Source organism: Bos mutus, chromosome 10 (assembly GCF_027580195.1).
Source record: "Bos mutus isolate GX-2022 chromosome 10, NWIPB_WYAK_1.1, whole genome shotgun sequence".
Taxonomy (NCBI): domain Eukaryota; kingdom Metazoa; phylum Chordata; class Mammalia; order Artiodactyla; family Bovidae; genus Bos; species Bos mutus.
In genome coordinates this window covers 13,561,627-13,574,541 of record NC_091626.1, presented here as the reverse complement: position 1 = coordinate 13,574,541, position 12,915 = coordinate 13,561,627, and the positions used below count along the sequence as shown (strand labels likewise).

The window sequence follows — 12,915 nt, the reverse complement described above, 5'->3', positions numbered from 1 at the left end:
ATGACATTTCACATGTTTCAATGCCATTCTCCCAAATCTTCCCACCCTCTCCCTCTCCCACAGAGTCCATAAGCCTGTTCTATACATCAGTGTCTCTTTTGCTGTCTCGTATACAGGGTTATCGTTACCATCTTTCTATATTCCATATATATGCGTTAGTATACTGTATTGGTGTTTTTCCTTCTGGCTTACTTCACTCTGTATAATAGGCTCCAGTTTCATCCACCTCATTAGAACTGATTCAAATGTATTCTTTTTAATGGCTGAGTAATACTCCATTGTGTATATGTACCACAGCTTTCTTATCCATTCATCTGCTGATGGACATCTAGGTTGCTTCCATGTCCTGGCTATTATAAACAGTGCTGCGATGAACATTGGGGTACACGTGTCTCTTTCCCTTCTGGTTTCCTCAGTGTGTATGCCCAGCAGTGGGATTGCTGGATCATAAGGCAGTTCTATTTCCAGTTTTTTAAGTTTTTAAGTTTTTTAATTAGGATGGAAATTTTTAAAAATGTTTTATTAATTTATGTTTGGCTGTGCTGGATCTTCGTTGCTGTGTGGGCTTTCTTTAGTTGCAGCGAGCAGGGGCTACTCTCTAGTTGCAGCGCATGGGCTTCTCATTGCGGTGGCTTCTCTTGTTGTGGAGCAATGGGTGTAGGGCATACAGGCTTTCACTAGTTGGGGTACATGGGCTCCGTAGTTGCAGCCCCCCAGGCTCCAGAGCACAGGCTCAGTAGTTGTGGTGCAGGGGCTTAGTCTTCCCCTTTATATGGATCTTCATGGATCAAGGATCGAACTGTGCCTTCCCCTGAGCCACCAGGGAAGCCCTAGAATTGGGATTAATTAGAATCAAAGAGTTCTGAATTTCACGTTCAGGTTCTAGTTGTGTGACTTTGAAGAAGTTACCTAATCTCTATGAATTATAGTTTACTCTGTTTAAAAAAAAAAAAAGAGAAAACTTCGATTCAGGTTGATATTTGACAAAAACCAACGCAATACTGTAAAGCAGTTATCCTTCAATTAAAGATAAATAAATTTGAAAAAAATTGAAAAAATTTGTAGAAGAAGATAAATAACAGTGTTCCTTTAGCTTTATAAAGAGATATCCAAATAATTTCATATATTTCCACAAGGCTTGAATTTTCCATTTCTCATCTTTATTCTAGATGCTGTGGCTTTGTTTCTGACATTTCCTTGAGGAATTCTATGCAGATGATCAGTACTGAATTCGTGTTTTTAGACCAGAGTTTAGTATACTTACTATTCCTTCTAGAAGAATTTAATTTACATCACTTAACAACTTCCCCTTTCTGTAGCTCTGAAGTTCCAGAAGAATCCATTGAGTAGACAAATTTATTCCTTCTTAGTCTGGTATTTTGTGGTGTCAGTAAAACCAGAGATGCTAAAGTCAGTTTCAACAGCTATCAGCTAAAAGAATAAATTCTTAACAGGGATGACATTTCCATGCCCTGAATCCTGGAGAGAAAAATCTGGCAAACAAGACAAGATTTAGGTGATTCTTACCTGTTAGAACAGTAGTTTTACAGTGGGTGCACATGGGTAGAGTTTTCCTAAACATTGAACTCGGGGAAAATGGAAAGTTTCTTTAAAACCATGGGTGTTTAAAACATCCAGGTTTTTTGAGCAACATTAATGTGCTTTTCTAATTGTGAAAATTTTTGTCTCTAACTTCCTTAAAATATAAGCAGTGGAACATAGTGAACTCATGTTAGTTGGCCAAATTCTCCATTGTTTATAAGAAAATACTGAGCCAAAGTTCTTCCAGCTTTCATTAGCCTGAAACCTGATTATAAATTCATAACCATCTATAGATCTTGAAAGGATTTTGGAATTTTTTGTTCTTATTTTTCTATGAAGTAACTTAAAATACTTAATTCAGAGTTGACTGTCAAGAGAAGCTGAAGAATGCCACTTTACTTCTTAAAATCACAAACCTCTAGAGCAGAAAGGGCCATAACAACCATTCTAGCAATGCTTTAAAAAAAAAAAAAAAAAACAGATCAGAAAATTGAGACACAGAATGATTGACTTGTCCAAGGTCACACTGGTAGGTCAGGCCTATTTGACCACTAGTCCTGTCTTCTTCCCACCTATTTGGACTCTTTTCATAATTTTATTCATTATTAGAATGAGACAATCAGGGTTTTTTTGTTGTGATGGTGGTTAAACACACATAGCATTTAATCATTAAAAGTTTTATCTTTATGATAAAATTCAACATCCATTTATGATAAAAACTCTCCAGAAAGCAGGAATAGAAGGAACATAGCTCAACATAATAAAAGCTATATATGACAAACCCACAGCAAACATTATCCTCAATGGTGAAAAATTGAAAGCATTTCCTCTAAAGTCAGGAACAACACAAGGGTGCCCACTCTCACCACTACTATTCAACATAGTTGTGGAAGTTTTGGTCACAGCAGTCAGAGGAGAAAAAGAAATAAAAGGAATCCAAATTGGAAAAGAAGAAGTAAAACTCTCACTGTTTGCAGATGACATGATCCTCTACATAGAAAACCCTAAAGACTCCACCAGAAAATTACTAGAGCTAATCAATGAATATAGTAAAGCTGCAGAATGTAAAATCAACACACAGAAATCCCTTGCATTCCTATACACTAATAATGAGAAAATAGAAAGAGAAATTAAGGAAACAATTCCGTTCACCATTGCAACGAAAAGAATAAAATACTTAGGAATATGTCTACCTAAAGAAACTAAAGACCTGTATATAGAAAACTATAAAACACTGATGAAAGAAATCAAAGAGGACGCTAATAGTTGGAGAAATATACCATGTTCATGGATCAGAAGAATCAATATAGTGAAAATGAGTATACTACCCAAAGCAATCTATAGATTCAGTGCAATCCCTATCAAGCTACCAACAGTATTTTTCAGAGCTAGAACAAGTAATTTCACAATTTGTATGGAAATACAAAAAACCTCGAATAGCCAAAGCAATCTTGAGAAAGAAGAATGGAACTGGAGGAATCAACCTGCCTGACTTCAGGCTCTACTACAAAGCCACAGTCATCAAGTATGGTACTGGCACAAAGACAGAAATATGGATCAATGGAACAAAATAGAAAGCCCAGAGATAAACCCACGCACCTATGGACACCTTATCTTTAACAAAGGAGGCAAGGATATACAATGGAGAAAAGACAATCTCTTTAACAAGTGGTGCTGGGAAAACTGGTCAACCACTTGTAAAAGAATGAAACTAGAACACTTTCTAACACCATACACAAAAATAAACTCAAAATGGATTAAAGATCTAAACATAAGACCAGAAACTATTAAATTCTTAGAGGAGAACATAGGCAAAACACTCTCCAACATACATCACAGCAGGATCCTCTATGACCCACCTCCCAGAATATTGGAAATAAAAGCAAAAATAAACAAATGGGATCTAATTAAAATTAAAAGCTTCTGCACAACAAAAGAAACTATAAGCAAGGTGAAAAGACAGCCTTCAGAATGGGAGAAAATAATAGCAAATGAAGCAACTGACAAACAACTAATCTCAAAAATATACAAGCAACTCCTGCAGCTCAATTCCAGAAAAATAAACGACCCAATCAAAAAATGGGCCAAAGAACTAAATAGACATTTCTCCAAAGAAGACATACAGATGGCTAACAAATACATGAAAAGATGCTCAACATCACTCATTATCAGAGAAATGCAAATCAAAACCACAATGAGGTACCATTTCACGCCAGTCAGAATGGCTGCGATCCAAAAGTCTACAAGCAATAAATGCTGGAGAGGGTGTGGAGAAAAGGGAACCCTCTTACACTGTTGGTGGGAATGCAAACTAGTACAGCCACTATGGAGAACAGTATGGAGATTCCTTAAAAAACTGGAAATAGAACTGCCATACAACCCAGCAATCCCACTGCTGGGCATACACACTGAGGAAACCAGAATTGAAAGAGACACGTGTACCCCAGTGTACATCGCAGCACTGTTTATAATAGCCAGGACATGGAAGCAACCTAGATGTCCATCAGCAGATGAATGGATAAGAAAGCTGTGGTACCTATACACAGTGGAATATTACTCAACCATTAAAAAGAATATAGTTGAATCAGTTCTAATGAGGTGGATGAAACTGGAGCCTATTATACAGAGAGAAGTAAGCCAGAAAGAAAAACACCAATACAGTATACTAACGCATATATATGGGATTTAGAAAGATGGTAACGACAGCCCTGTATATGAGACAGCAAAAGAGACAGATGTATAGAACAGTCTTTTGGACTCTGTGGGAGAGAGAACGGGGGGATGATTTGGGAGAATGGCATTAAAACATGTATAATATCATATAAGAAATGAATCGCCAGTCCAGGTTCGATACAGGAAGCTTGGGGCTGGTGCACTGGGATGACCCAGAGGGATGGTATGGGGAGGGAGGTGGGAGAGGGGTTCATGATGGGGAACATGTGTACACCCGTGGCGGATGCATGTTGATGTATGGCAAAACCAATACACTATTGTAAAGTAAAAAATAATAATAATAATTAAAAAAATAGAAAAAAAAGTTTTATTTTTAAATAGGCAAACACATGAATATGGAACAAACGTTAAAAGGTACACAGAGGTTTATAGTATGCAGTGATGAGGCCAACTCCCTTGCTCTCCTGTCCATCCCAGATCCCTTCCTTGGAGGCAGCCACTGTAAAGAATGAGGGATTTTTAAATAGACCGTTTGGGTCTAAATAGCATGTCTAAACTGACATTGTATTGCATTATTCTTCATGGGTTGCAGTTTGGCCTGCCAAGTTTAGGTAATGCCCAACAAAGGAAAAACATAAGCCGTGGAATTGGAATATGGAGAGAATTGTGTACTGATTTGAAAATTACCCAGAGTCCAAGTGATTTCCAGTAATGGAAGTGACGGCTCCCTTACATCAGTACTCTGTTACTCAGATAATGCCTTTTGTGCAAAGAGCCTGAAGTATTTTTTTAGAACTCTCATGTATCCTCATGACATGTAAAATCCCTGAGTAGTACATAACTACTTTCAACTGCTTTAGAGTCTATAGCACATTGGCCACAAAAAAGAATTATGTTGATGTTTGAACAAACACCTCCAGGCTCTGTGAAACCATCAGTGTGGGACATCACACGGATCTGCTTTTCTCAGCCTCTGAGCCTCCATGGCCTGCCTTGATGAAACCTTAGTGTCTGGTCCTTGGATGGGGCATACCCAAGCATTGGGCCTGGAGAATTCCTCACTGAGTGGGCAGTTTGGCTGAGGGGTGAGGGGGGCTCCAGGAGTACATGTGCACCTTTGGTTGTGGAGCAGGGAAGGCGGCAGGGCAGCAGCAGACACTTGGTACCGCCTAGTGCCTTTGTAGCCTTAAAGCATGGGTGCTGACTCGGGTAGATAACTGCCTGCAGTAAGTAGGTGACTGCCCACGTGGTAAGAGTTCAGCCTGGAAAAAGCTGCAGGTCTAGACTCCATGTGCCTCAGTTGGGCTTCATCCCAGTTTCCAAGGCAGACCTCCCCAAGTGAAAAGGGGGATGAGTAGACTGCAAGTGCTTATCTTTCTGTGGCACTCTGTGTGACTTATGACAGTTTCACCCAGTAGGGAAGAAGACCTTGGAAGTTTGTAGGTTGTTTGAAGAGACATGAGAATGGAGCCAGGGAAGCCACAGGGAGAGGAAAAGTGAAGTAGGAGGAAATTATCTTTTTGAGAGAGCAGTTCTGTGACTTCTGTGCTGCTAGCCTCTTAAATTATGGGTTTCACATTCTGCTCTCAGGCAGTGGTTTTTTGTTTGGGGGGCTTTTTATTGTTGTTTGGCTTTCCCTCCAGTTTTCCTGATCCTAAGGATATTCCTGGGCTTCCCTGATGGCTCAGTGATAAAGAACATGCCTGCCAATGCAGGAGATGATGCTGGTTTGATCTCTGGGTCGGGAAGATCCTCTGGAGAGGAGAATGGCTATCCTCTCCAGTCTTCTTTCCTGGAGAATTCCGTGGACAGAGGAGCCTAGTGGGCTACAGTCCATGGGGTCGCAAAGAGTCAGACACCACTGAGTGACTAACGCTACTTAATAAATACAAATACTGAAAGTATTGGGAACCTTAACTGAATTAAACAGAGCTTAATTTCAAGAAAGCATGAATGTTCATTTTCGTCTGGTAATGATTCCTTGACATTGATTCTTTTTAATGTTTTTTAATTGTTTAGACACTGAAATATTAGTTCATCAGTTCAGTTCAGTCATTCAGTCATGTCCAACTCTTTGCGACCCCATGAATTGCAGCACGCCAGGCCTCCCTGTCCATCACCATCTCCCAGAGTTCACTCAAACTCACGTCCATTGAGTCGGTGATGCCATCCAGCCATCTCATCCTCTGTCGTCCCCTTTTCCTCCTGCACCCAATCCCTCCCAGCATCAGAGTCTTTTCCAAGAAGTCAACTCTTCGCATGAGGTGGCCAAAGTACTGAAGTTTCAGCTTTAGCATCATTCCTTCCAAAGAACACCCAGGACTGATTTCTTTTAGAATGGACTGGTTGGATCTCCTTGCAGTCCAAGGGACTCTCAAGAGTCTTCTCCAACACCACAGTTCAAAAGCATCAATTCTTCGGCACTCAGCTTTCTTCACAGTCCAACTCTCACATCCATACATGACCACTGGAAAAACCATAGCCTTGACTAGAAGGACCTTTGTTGGCAAAGTAATGTCTCTGCTTTTGAATATGCTATCTAGGTTGGTCATAACTTTTCTTCCAAGGAGTAAGCATCTTTTAATTTCATGGCTGCAGTCACCATCTGTAGTGATTTTGGAGCCCAAAAAAATAGTCTGACAGTGTTTCCACTGTTTCCCCATCTATTTCCCATGAAGTGATGGGACCAGATGCCATGATCTTCGTTTTCTTAATGTTGAGCTTTAAGCCAACTTTTTCACTCTCCTCTTTCACTTTCATCAAGAGGCTTTTTAGTTCCTCTTCACTTTCTGCCCATAAGGGTGGTGTCATCTGCATATCTGAGGTTATTGATATTTCTCCCGGCAATCTTGATTCCAGCTTGTGCTTCTTCCAGCCCAGCGTTTCTCATGATGTACTCTGCATATAAGTTAAATAAGCAGGGTGACAATATACAGCCTTGATGTACTCCTTTTCCTATTTGGAACAGTAGCTATTAAAACATCAGTGCTGTTAATCTTTGTAAACAGAACTACTGAGCAGCCTTTGTTATAATGGCCCTGCCATATATTTGTCCCAGGGACGGGAAGCTTGGTGGGCTGCCGTCTATGGGGTCGCACAGAGTCAGACACGACTAAAGCAATGCAGCAGCAGCCATATATTTGATCTGGACTAATATACCTTGATTTCAAAGTTATTCAGAATTTAGAGGGTTTTGTAATTAATTTTTTATAGGTAAAACTTTTATAACGAGGAAGTAGCTATTATATCATCATCACAGTCATTTTAACAGCTTTAAATGTAAATAAAACATTTCACTGATTGTACTTTTTCTCTTCAGAGAGGAACCAAGGCCTTAACCTTCTCAGCTCATTGACTGGAGCAAACCATAGCATTGGATCAGCAGAGAGCTGCCACTCAGAGGTAAAGATTTTTCCTGGATCTTTCTCTCCTTTGGCTTTTCTTTCTACTCTATGAATCTCTACACCATTCATCGTTTTTTCCTTTCCACTTAAGAAGTGGTAGAGAATATCAGGAATAGATACAAGGAGCCTGCTGCCTGTTAAGAGCAGGCTAGATTGGTATTAAAGCAGTAAGCCCTCTCAAGATGTTTACAATTTGGGCTGTTCCGTGTGTTTTTGCTAGAGTGCTTTTAAAAACATGCTAGAATTTCCTTGAGGCTGAAGTTTCCCCCCAGATCTTCAAATATAAAGTAAAATTAATGGTTCTTTTCAGTACTTCCTGTGTGCTCTACAGTCTGAGGAAGGTCCTTGTCCTTAATGGGTTTAACAGGCTGACTTCAGCCCTCTGTCCTCAAGGACTTTGGTCCGTGTCTGCCGTGGTCGGCATGCTGGAATAGTGAGCACATTATATAGTGCCACGTTGTCTGCCCAGGACCTCCTTCTTCCATCTCTGAGCTGTTTTGTGATAGGATTGTATACATTTTCAGGTTTTGAATAAAACATGATTTGAAACAAAACAAACAATATGTTTTTAATAGTCAAAGGCAAAATCATAACACTTTTCTATCCCTGAGGAAAAACAGCCCCAAGTTAGTAAATCTCTGGCCTTTTTTTAAATAATGTGACCTTGATCCTTCTTCCATCCCTCCTCATGTCTAGCTCCTGTTACTGCTTCTCTAAAGCTGAGCAGTGAGTGGAACTGTGAGCTGTTTTGGAGTTAGTTCGGAAGCAGCCTCCTATTAGGTTGTGACCCGTCTGTGTTTCTCCACAGCAGCCCTGTGTGCCAGCAGCAGAGAGGACCGAATCCCTCTTGGATCATCGAGGGGCTGCTTCTAACACAGCAGACGTGCAGGTCGATAGCACTGTGGGTAAGTGCTGTGTGGCTGCCAAGTGACAGCTCTGTGGAACTTGCCAAAGCCCATGCATTGGGGCATAAATCATCCAAAGGCAAATTGCCTTTAAACGAGAATGAGGGAAGGACATTGATCATGGTTATTGTTTAGTTGCTAAGTCGTGTCCGACTCTTTTGTGACCCAGTGGACTGTAACCCGCCAGGCTCCTTTGCCCATGGGATTTCCCAGGTAAGAGTATTGGAGTGGGTTGCCATTTCCTTCTCCAGGGGATCTTCTGCACCTAGGGATCGAACCTTTGTCCCTGCAGTGGATCCTTTACCACTGAGCCACAGGGAAGTCCAAGGACATCAGTAGTGACCCCCAAATGAATGTGAGCCTTGTGGGCGGCTGCAGAAAAAGCAGGGAGAGCAAATAGATCACAGTACAAATCTGTGGGCACCACTGGTCCTCTCAGCATGATCTTGATTAAGATTATCTTAGTCAAAGTAGGTAGAACCAGGTGGTGAAACAGCTTTATATCTCCATATTCCACCATTTTTTCATGGTATTTTACAGTAGTCAGAATTGTTAACAAGAAGAATATAGTTTTATAAGCCCTCTCATATCCTTTTAAAGTTCTTTTATGTCCACATTCTCATTTGGTAATGAAGTTTGGCAGAGAAGTTGTTTTACAAAGATGAAGGTGCAGCCCAGAGCAGTTTAATAACTTGTCCAAGGGCATCGAACAAGAAAGTCTTGGAGCTGAAACTGAAATACAGTTTGCTGTCCAAAAAGCTAGAAGGCCAGGGCGCTTAGTTGACAATAACTATAAATGTTCTTTTGTTGGGAAACTACTCACATCACTACTACTTTTAATGCCACGGAGGGCCCATGTGCAATAATAAGTCTTAAAAATTTTTTTTTTCTGTTTGTAAAATAATCCATAAAGAAAACTCAACTAATTGGTTATAGAAACATATTAAGAAGAAAAAATTGTGTATAACTTCATTTCTCTCCAGTTTATTCAATCTTGTCCTCTCAGTTGAACCCTTCACATTGGCTTTGAAACCTACTGAAGTCTCTGCCATGAGAGCAAACCAGTGACCACACTGAAGAAGATGGGAGGATAAGAACGAACCTACAGAACTTGGGGAAATGGTGTCCTGACTGGATGCCGTGAGCCAGAAACAAAAAGAACTGAACAGAAATCCTACACTCTGCTTAATAAATGTGATTCTTACAGGGATCTGGGTTTTGAAATTCTGAAAGTAAATATATTTTACATATATTATGGTTGAAAGAATAAGAAAATATAGCCTAGAGAAAGAGAGCTAGGTTTCTCACTGTCAGAGAAGTTAAGGAAAGGTGAAGGCTGGGTTGAATCCTTTGGTACTGAACTAGAATTGAAGGTATCAGTATGAACTCTTAGTTTGTTAAAATATAGTTTGAGCAGTGGAGAGATAAGTATAAATGTGTGTGCCTGTGTGGGCTTCCCAGCTGGCAGTAGTGGGGAAGAACTTTCTTGCCAATGCAGGAGACATACGACATCTGAGTTCTGTCCCTGGGTCAGGAAGATCCCCTGGAGAAGGGAACGGCAGCCCACTCCAGTATTCTTGCCTGGGAAATCCCAAGGACAGAGGAGCCCGGCTGACTGCAGTCCATAGCGTCACAAAGTGTCGGACACAACTGAAGTGACAGCACACACTCAGGTATGCATGTGTAAGTACACACACACACACACACACACACACATTTCCTAGCTCAGTCCACTAGGAGGGTCTAGAAGCAATAATACTCTAATAGTGGTGGAGACACTTAACACTTAGATCTTGGTTTCTAAATACCATTCTCCAAGAAAAGATACCAGGGCTACTTGGAGAAGTGTGTGATTCAGGGCTGGGGCAGGAAAACTGAAGGATGAACCTGAAGCATCTCGTGGGGCCAGATAGTAAAGTGAAAGTGAAAGTCGCTCAGTCGTGTCCCACTCTTCACATCCCCATGGACTATACAGTCCATGGAATTCTCCAGGCCAGAATACTGGAGTAGGTAGCCTTTCTTTTCTCCAGGGGATCTTCCCAACCCAAGGATCAAACCCAGGTTTCCCCCATTTCAGGCAGATTCTTTACCAGCTGAGCCACAAGGGAAGCCCTAGAATTCTGGAGTGGTTAGCCTATCCCTTCTCTAGCAGATCTTCCCAACCCAGGAATCAAACCAGGATCTCCTGCATTGCAGGTGGATTCTTTACCAACTGAGCTATGTGGGAAGCCAGAAAGTAAGGAAGTGCTCAAAAAAGTATGAGGGCATGTTGAAAGGTCACAGGAACCAACTTGAAAGCATTTCCAATGGCTAACGCTGGAAGATTTTGACAAGTAACATAAATTAACATTAGTATTAGGTTGTAATCTATAAAATAAAATGTATATCCATGAATCCATACTAATTTAAATAAATAATTGAATAAATACATACCTGGAAAAGAAAGGGCTGCTCCTCCTCCTAGAGGAATTCCAGTCGATAAATGTAGACATTATGAGGGAAATAGAAAACCATCCTTAGCCACACTCTGCAGTAATAGCCGTTGCAGGCAAGATCCACTGATGGTGAAATTAGTAGATGAACATTTGAGAAGAAACACAACATTTCCATAGTCAAAAAATATCTTTTCCAAATTACTTATTACAAAGGGAGAATAGTAATTTTATCCTAGAAAAACCTGGTCAATACCCCTTTAAGGGATGAAGGTTACGTCACCAGTAATGGCATGTTGATATCTCCTCTCAATATGATGCACTGAAAGGGTACTCAGGCCTGTGGTATGTATTCCCGCCAAAGGTCCATAACCTCAGTCGTGGGAAAACATCAGACAAACCCAAATTAAGGGGCATTACACAAAATAACTGGCCAGTACTCTTCAGAAGTGTCAAAATCATGAAAGACAAAGACTTAGGAACTGTCACAAATGGGAGAAGACTAAGCAGATTTGACAGCTTAGTTCTGTGTAGAATCCTGAATTGAATCCTGAAACAGAAAAAAGATATTAGTGGAAAAACTGATAAAGGGTGAATGAAGAATGTAGTTAATAATAGCACGGTTCCATTATTAACTTCTTGATGTTTATACTTGTACCTTAGTTACGTAAGATGTTACCACTAAGGGAAGGTAGGGAAACGGCATATTGGAATGCTCTATACTATTTTTGCAACTTTTTTTGTAAGAGTAAAACTATTTCAGATTTCGTTAAAAAAGGAAAAACCAAACTGGCGAAAGTAAAACACTTTCCCTACCCCACATCTTCCTCCTCTCTTTACTTATTTCCATTCCTCAACTCATTCTCATCTAGCTCTTGTTCCCATTTTCCGCTAAAATAGCTCACCAACAACTTTTGTGCCACTCAATCTAATTGATGTCCTCCTGTCCCCATCTTGACCTCTTGGCAGCATTTGGTGTTATGAATCAATCCCTTTCTGAAGCATTAGCTTCTCTTCACTCAACCAACACATCTCCTGGTCTTTTTCCTACCTCTCTGATGATTCCTTCTCTTCCTTTGGAAGAGTACTCTCCTTTACCCAGCCTTTAAATATCTCCATTCCTCAATGTTCCATCTAAGCTCCTCTTCCAAACCTATATTTGAGCATGAAGTGATTTTACCATATCCATAGTTCAATTAACATGTATACAGATAAATCACAGATTTTTTGTCCCTAGCCCTGTATAGCAACTGCCACCATGACATACCCATTGAACGAAAACAAATTTATTAACCAAAATATTTTTAACATCAAATAATCTGTATAGCATTGTAGTAGATGCAAAGAATTATGTTATCATCCTTGTCTTCAAGAAGGTTATAGTCTAAAAAATGCAGAGACAGGCCTTGTAATGTAATGGGTAAAGTCATGGACTTGGAGTCCTGGACAACTGGATTTGAATCATGACTCTGCCACTAGTAGTGAAATGACCTTGAGTAAGTTATTTAGCTTTCCTTAGTTTCCATAGGGCCTTAGTTTCCCCTTCTATAAGGTAAGGGTAAGAAATCTTTCTCACAATGCTGTTGGAAAAATGAAATGGAGTTGTGTCAGTTAAAGCACTCAGCAGTGGAGACAAAGCTGTCTTTATCTCTTACCTTGGTATATATTACAGAAGTGGTGGACAGATGTGAGAATACAGAGTAGTGTGTGTCAGTGCCAAGACAGCTCTGTGAACACCAATTGTGGAATGAATCTTAAGGAAGGAGACGTGTGAGTTGGGATGGTCAGGGAAGACATCCTACAAGTGGCCAGCCTGGAGTGGAGGCTGAGTGAAAATTCTGACTAAAAACAAAGTTTGATAAAGAAACCACATGCTGAAGCAGAAATAGTAAAGAATTTGTGGTAAGAAAATAGGAATTTAGATTGGCTCTGCCTTTGAATAGCTCTAATTGTAGAAGA

At 40.3% G+C, this 12,915-nt stretch overlaps 1 protein-coding gene across 3 annotated transcripts in view; it reads left to right on the top strand.

Moving 5' to 3' along the window:
* Positions 1-12,915, top strand: part of AAGAB (alpha and gamma adaptin binding protein) — a 74,541-nt gene that overhangs the window by 57,953 nt on the left and 3,673 nt on the right. For 2 of the 3 annotated variants that reach the window (XM_070377337.1, XM_005893293.3), the window contains exons 6-7: positions 7,535-7,617; positions 8,428-8,524. In XM_070377337.1, coding sequence (XP_070233438.1) covers positions 7,535-7,617; positions 8,428-8,524 — 180 coding nt within the window. The remainder of the gene's footprint in view (positions 1-7,534; positions 7,618-8,427; positions 8,525-12,915) is intronic. The other variant, XM_070377338.1, reaches the window with a different exon arrangement.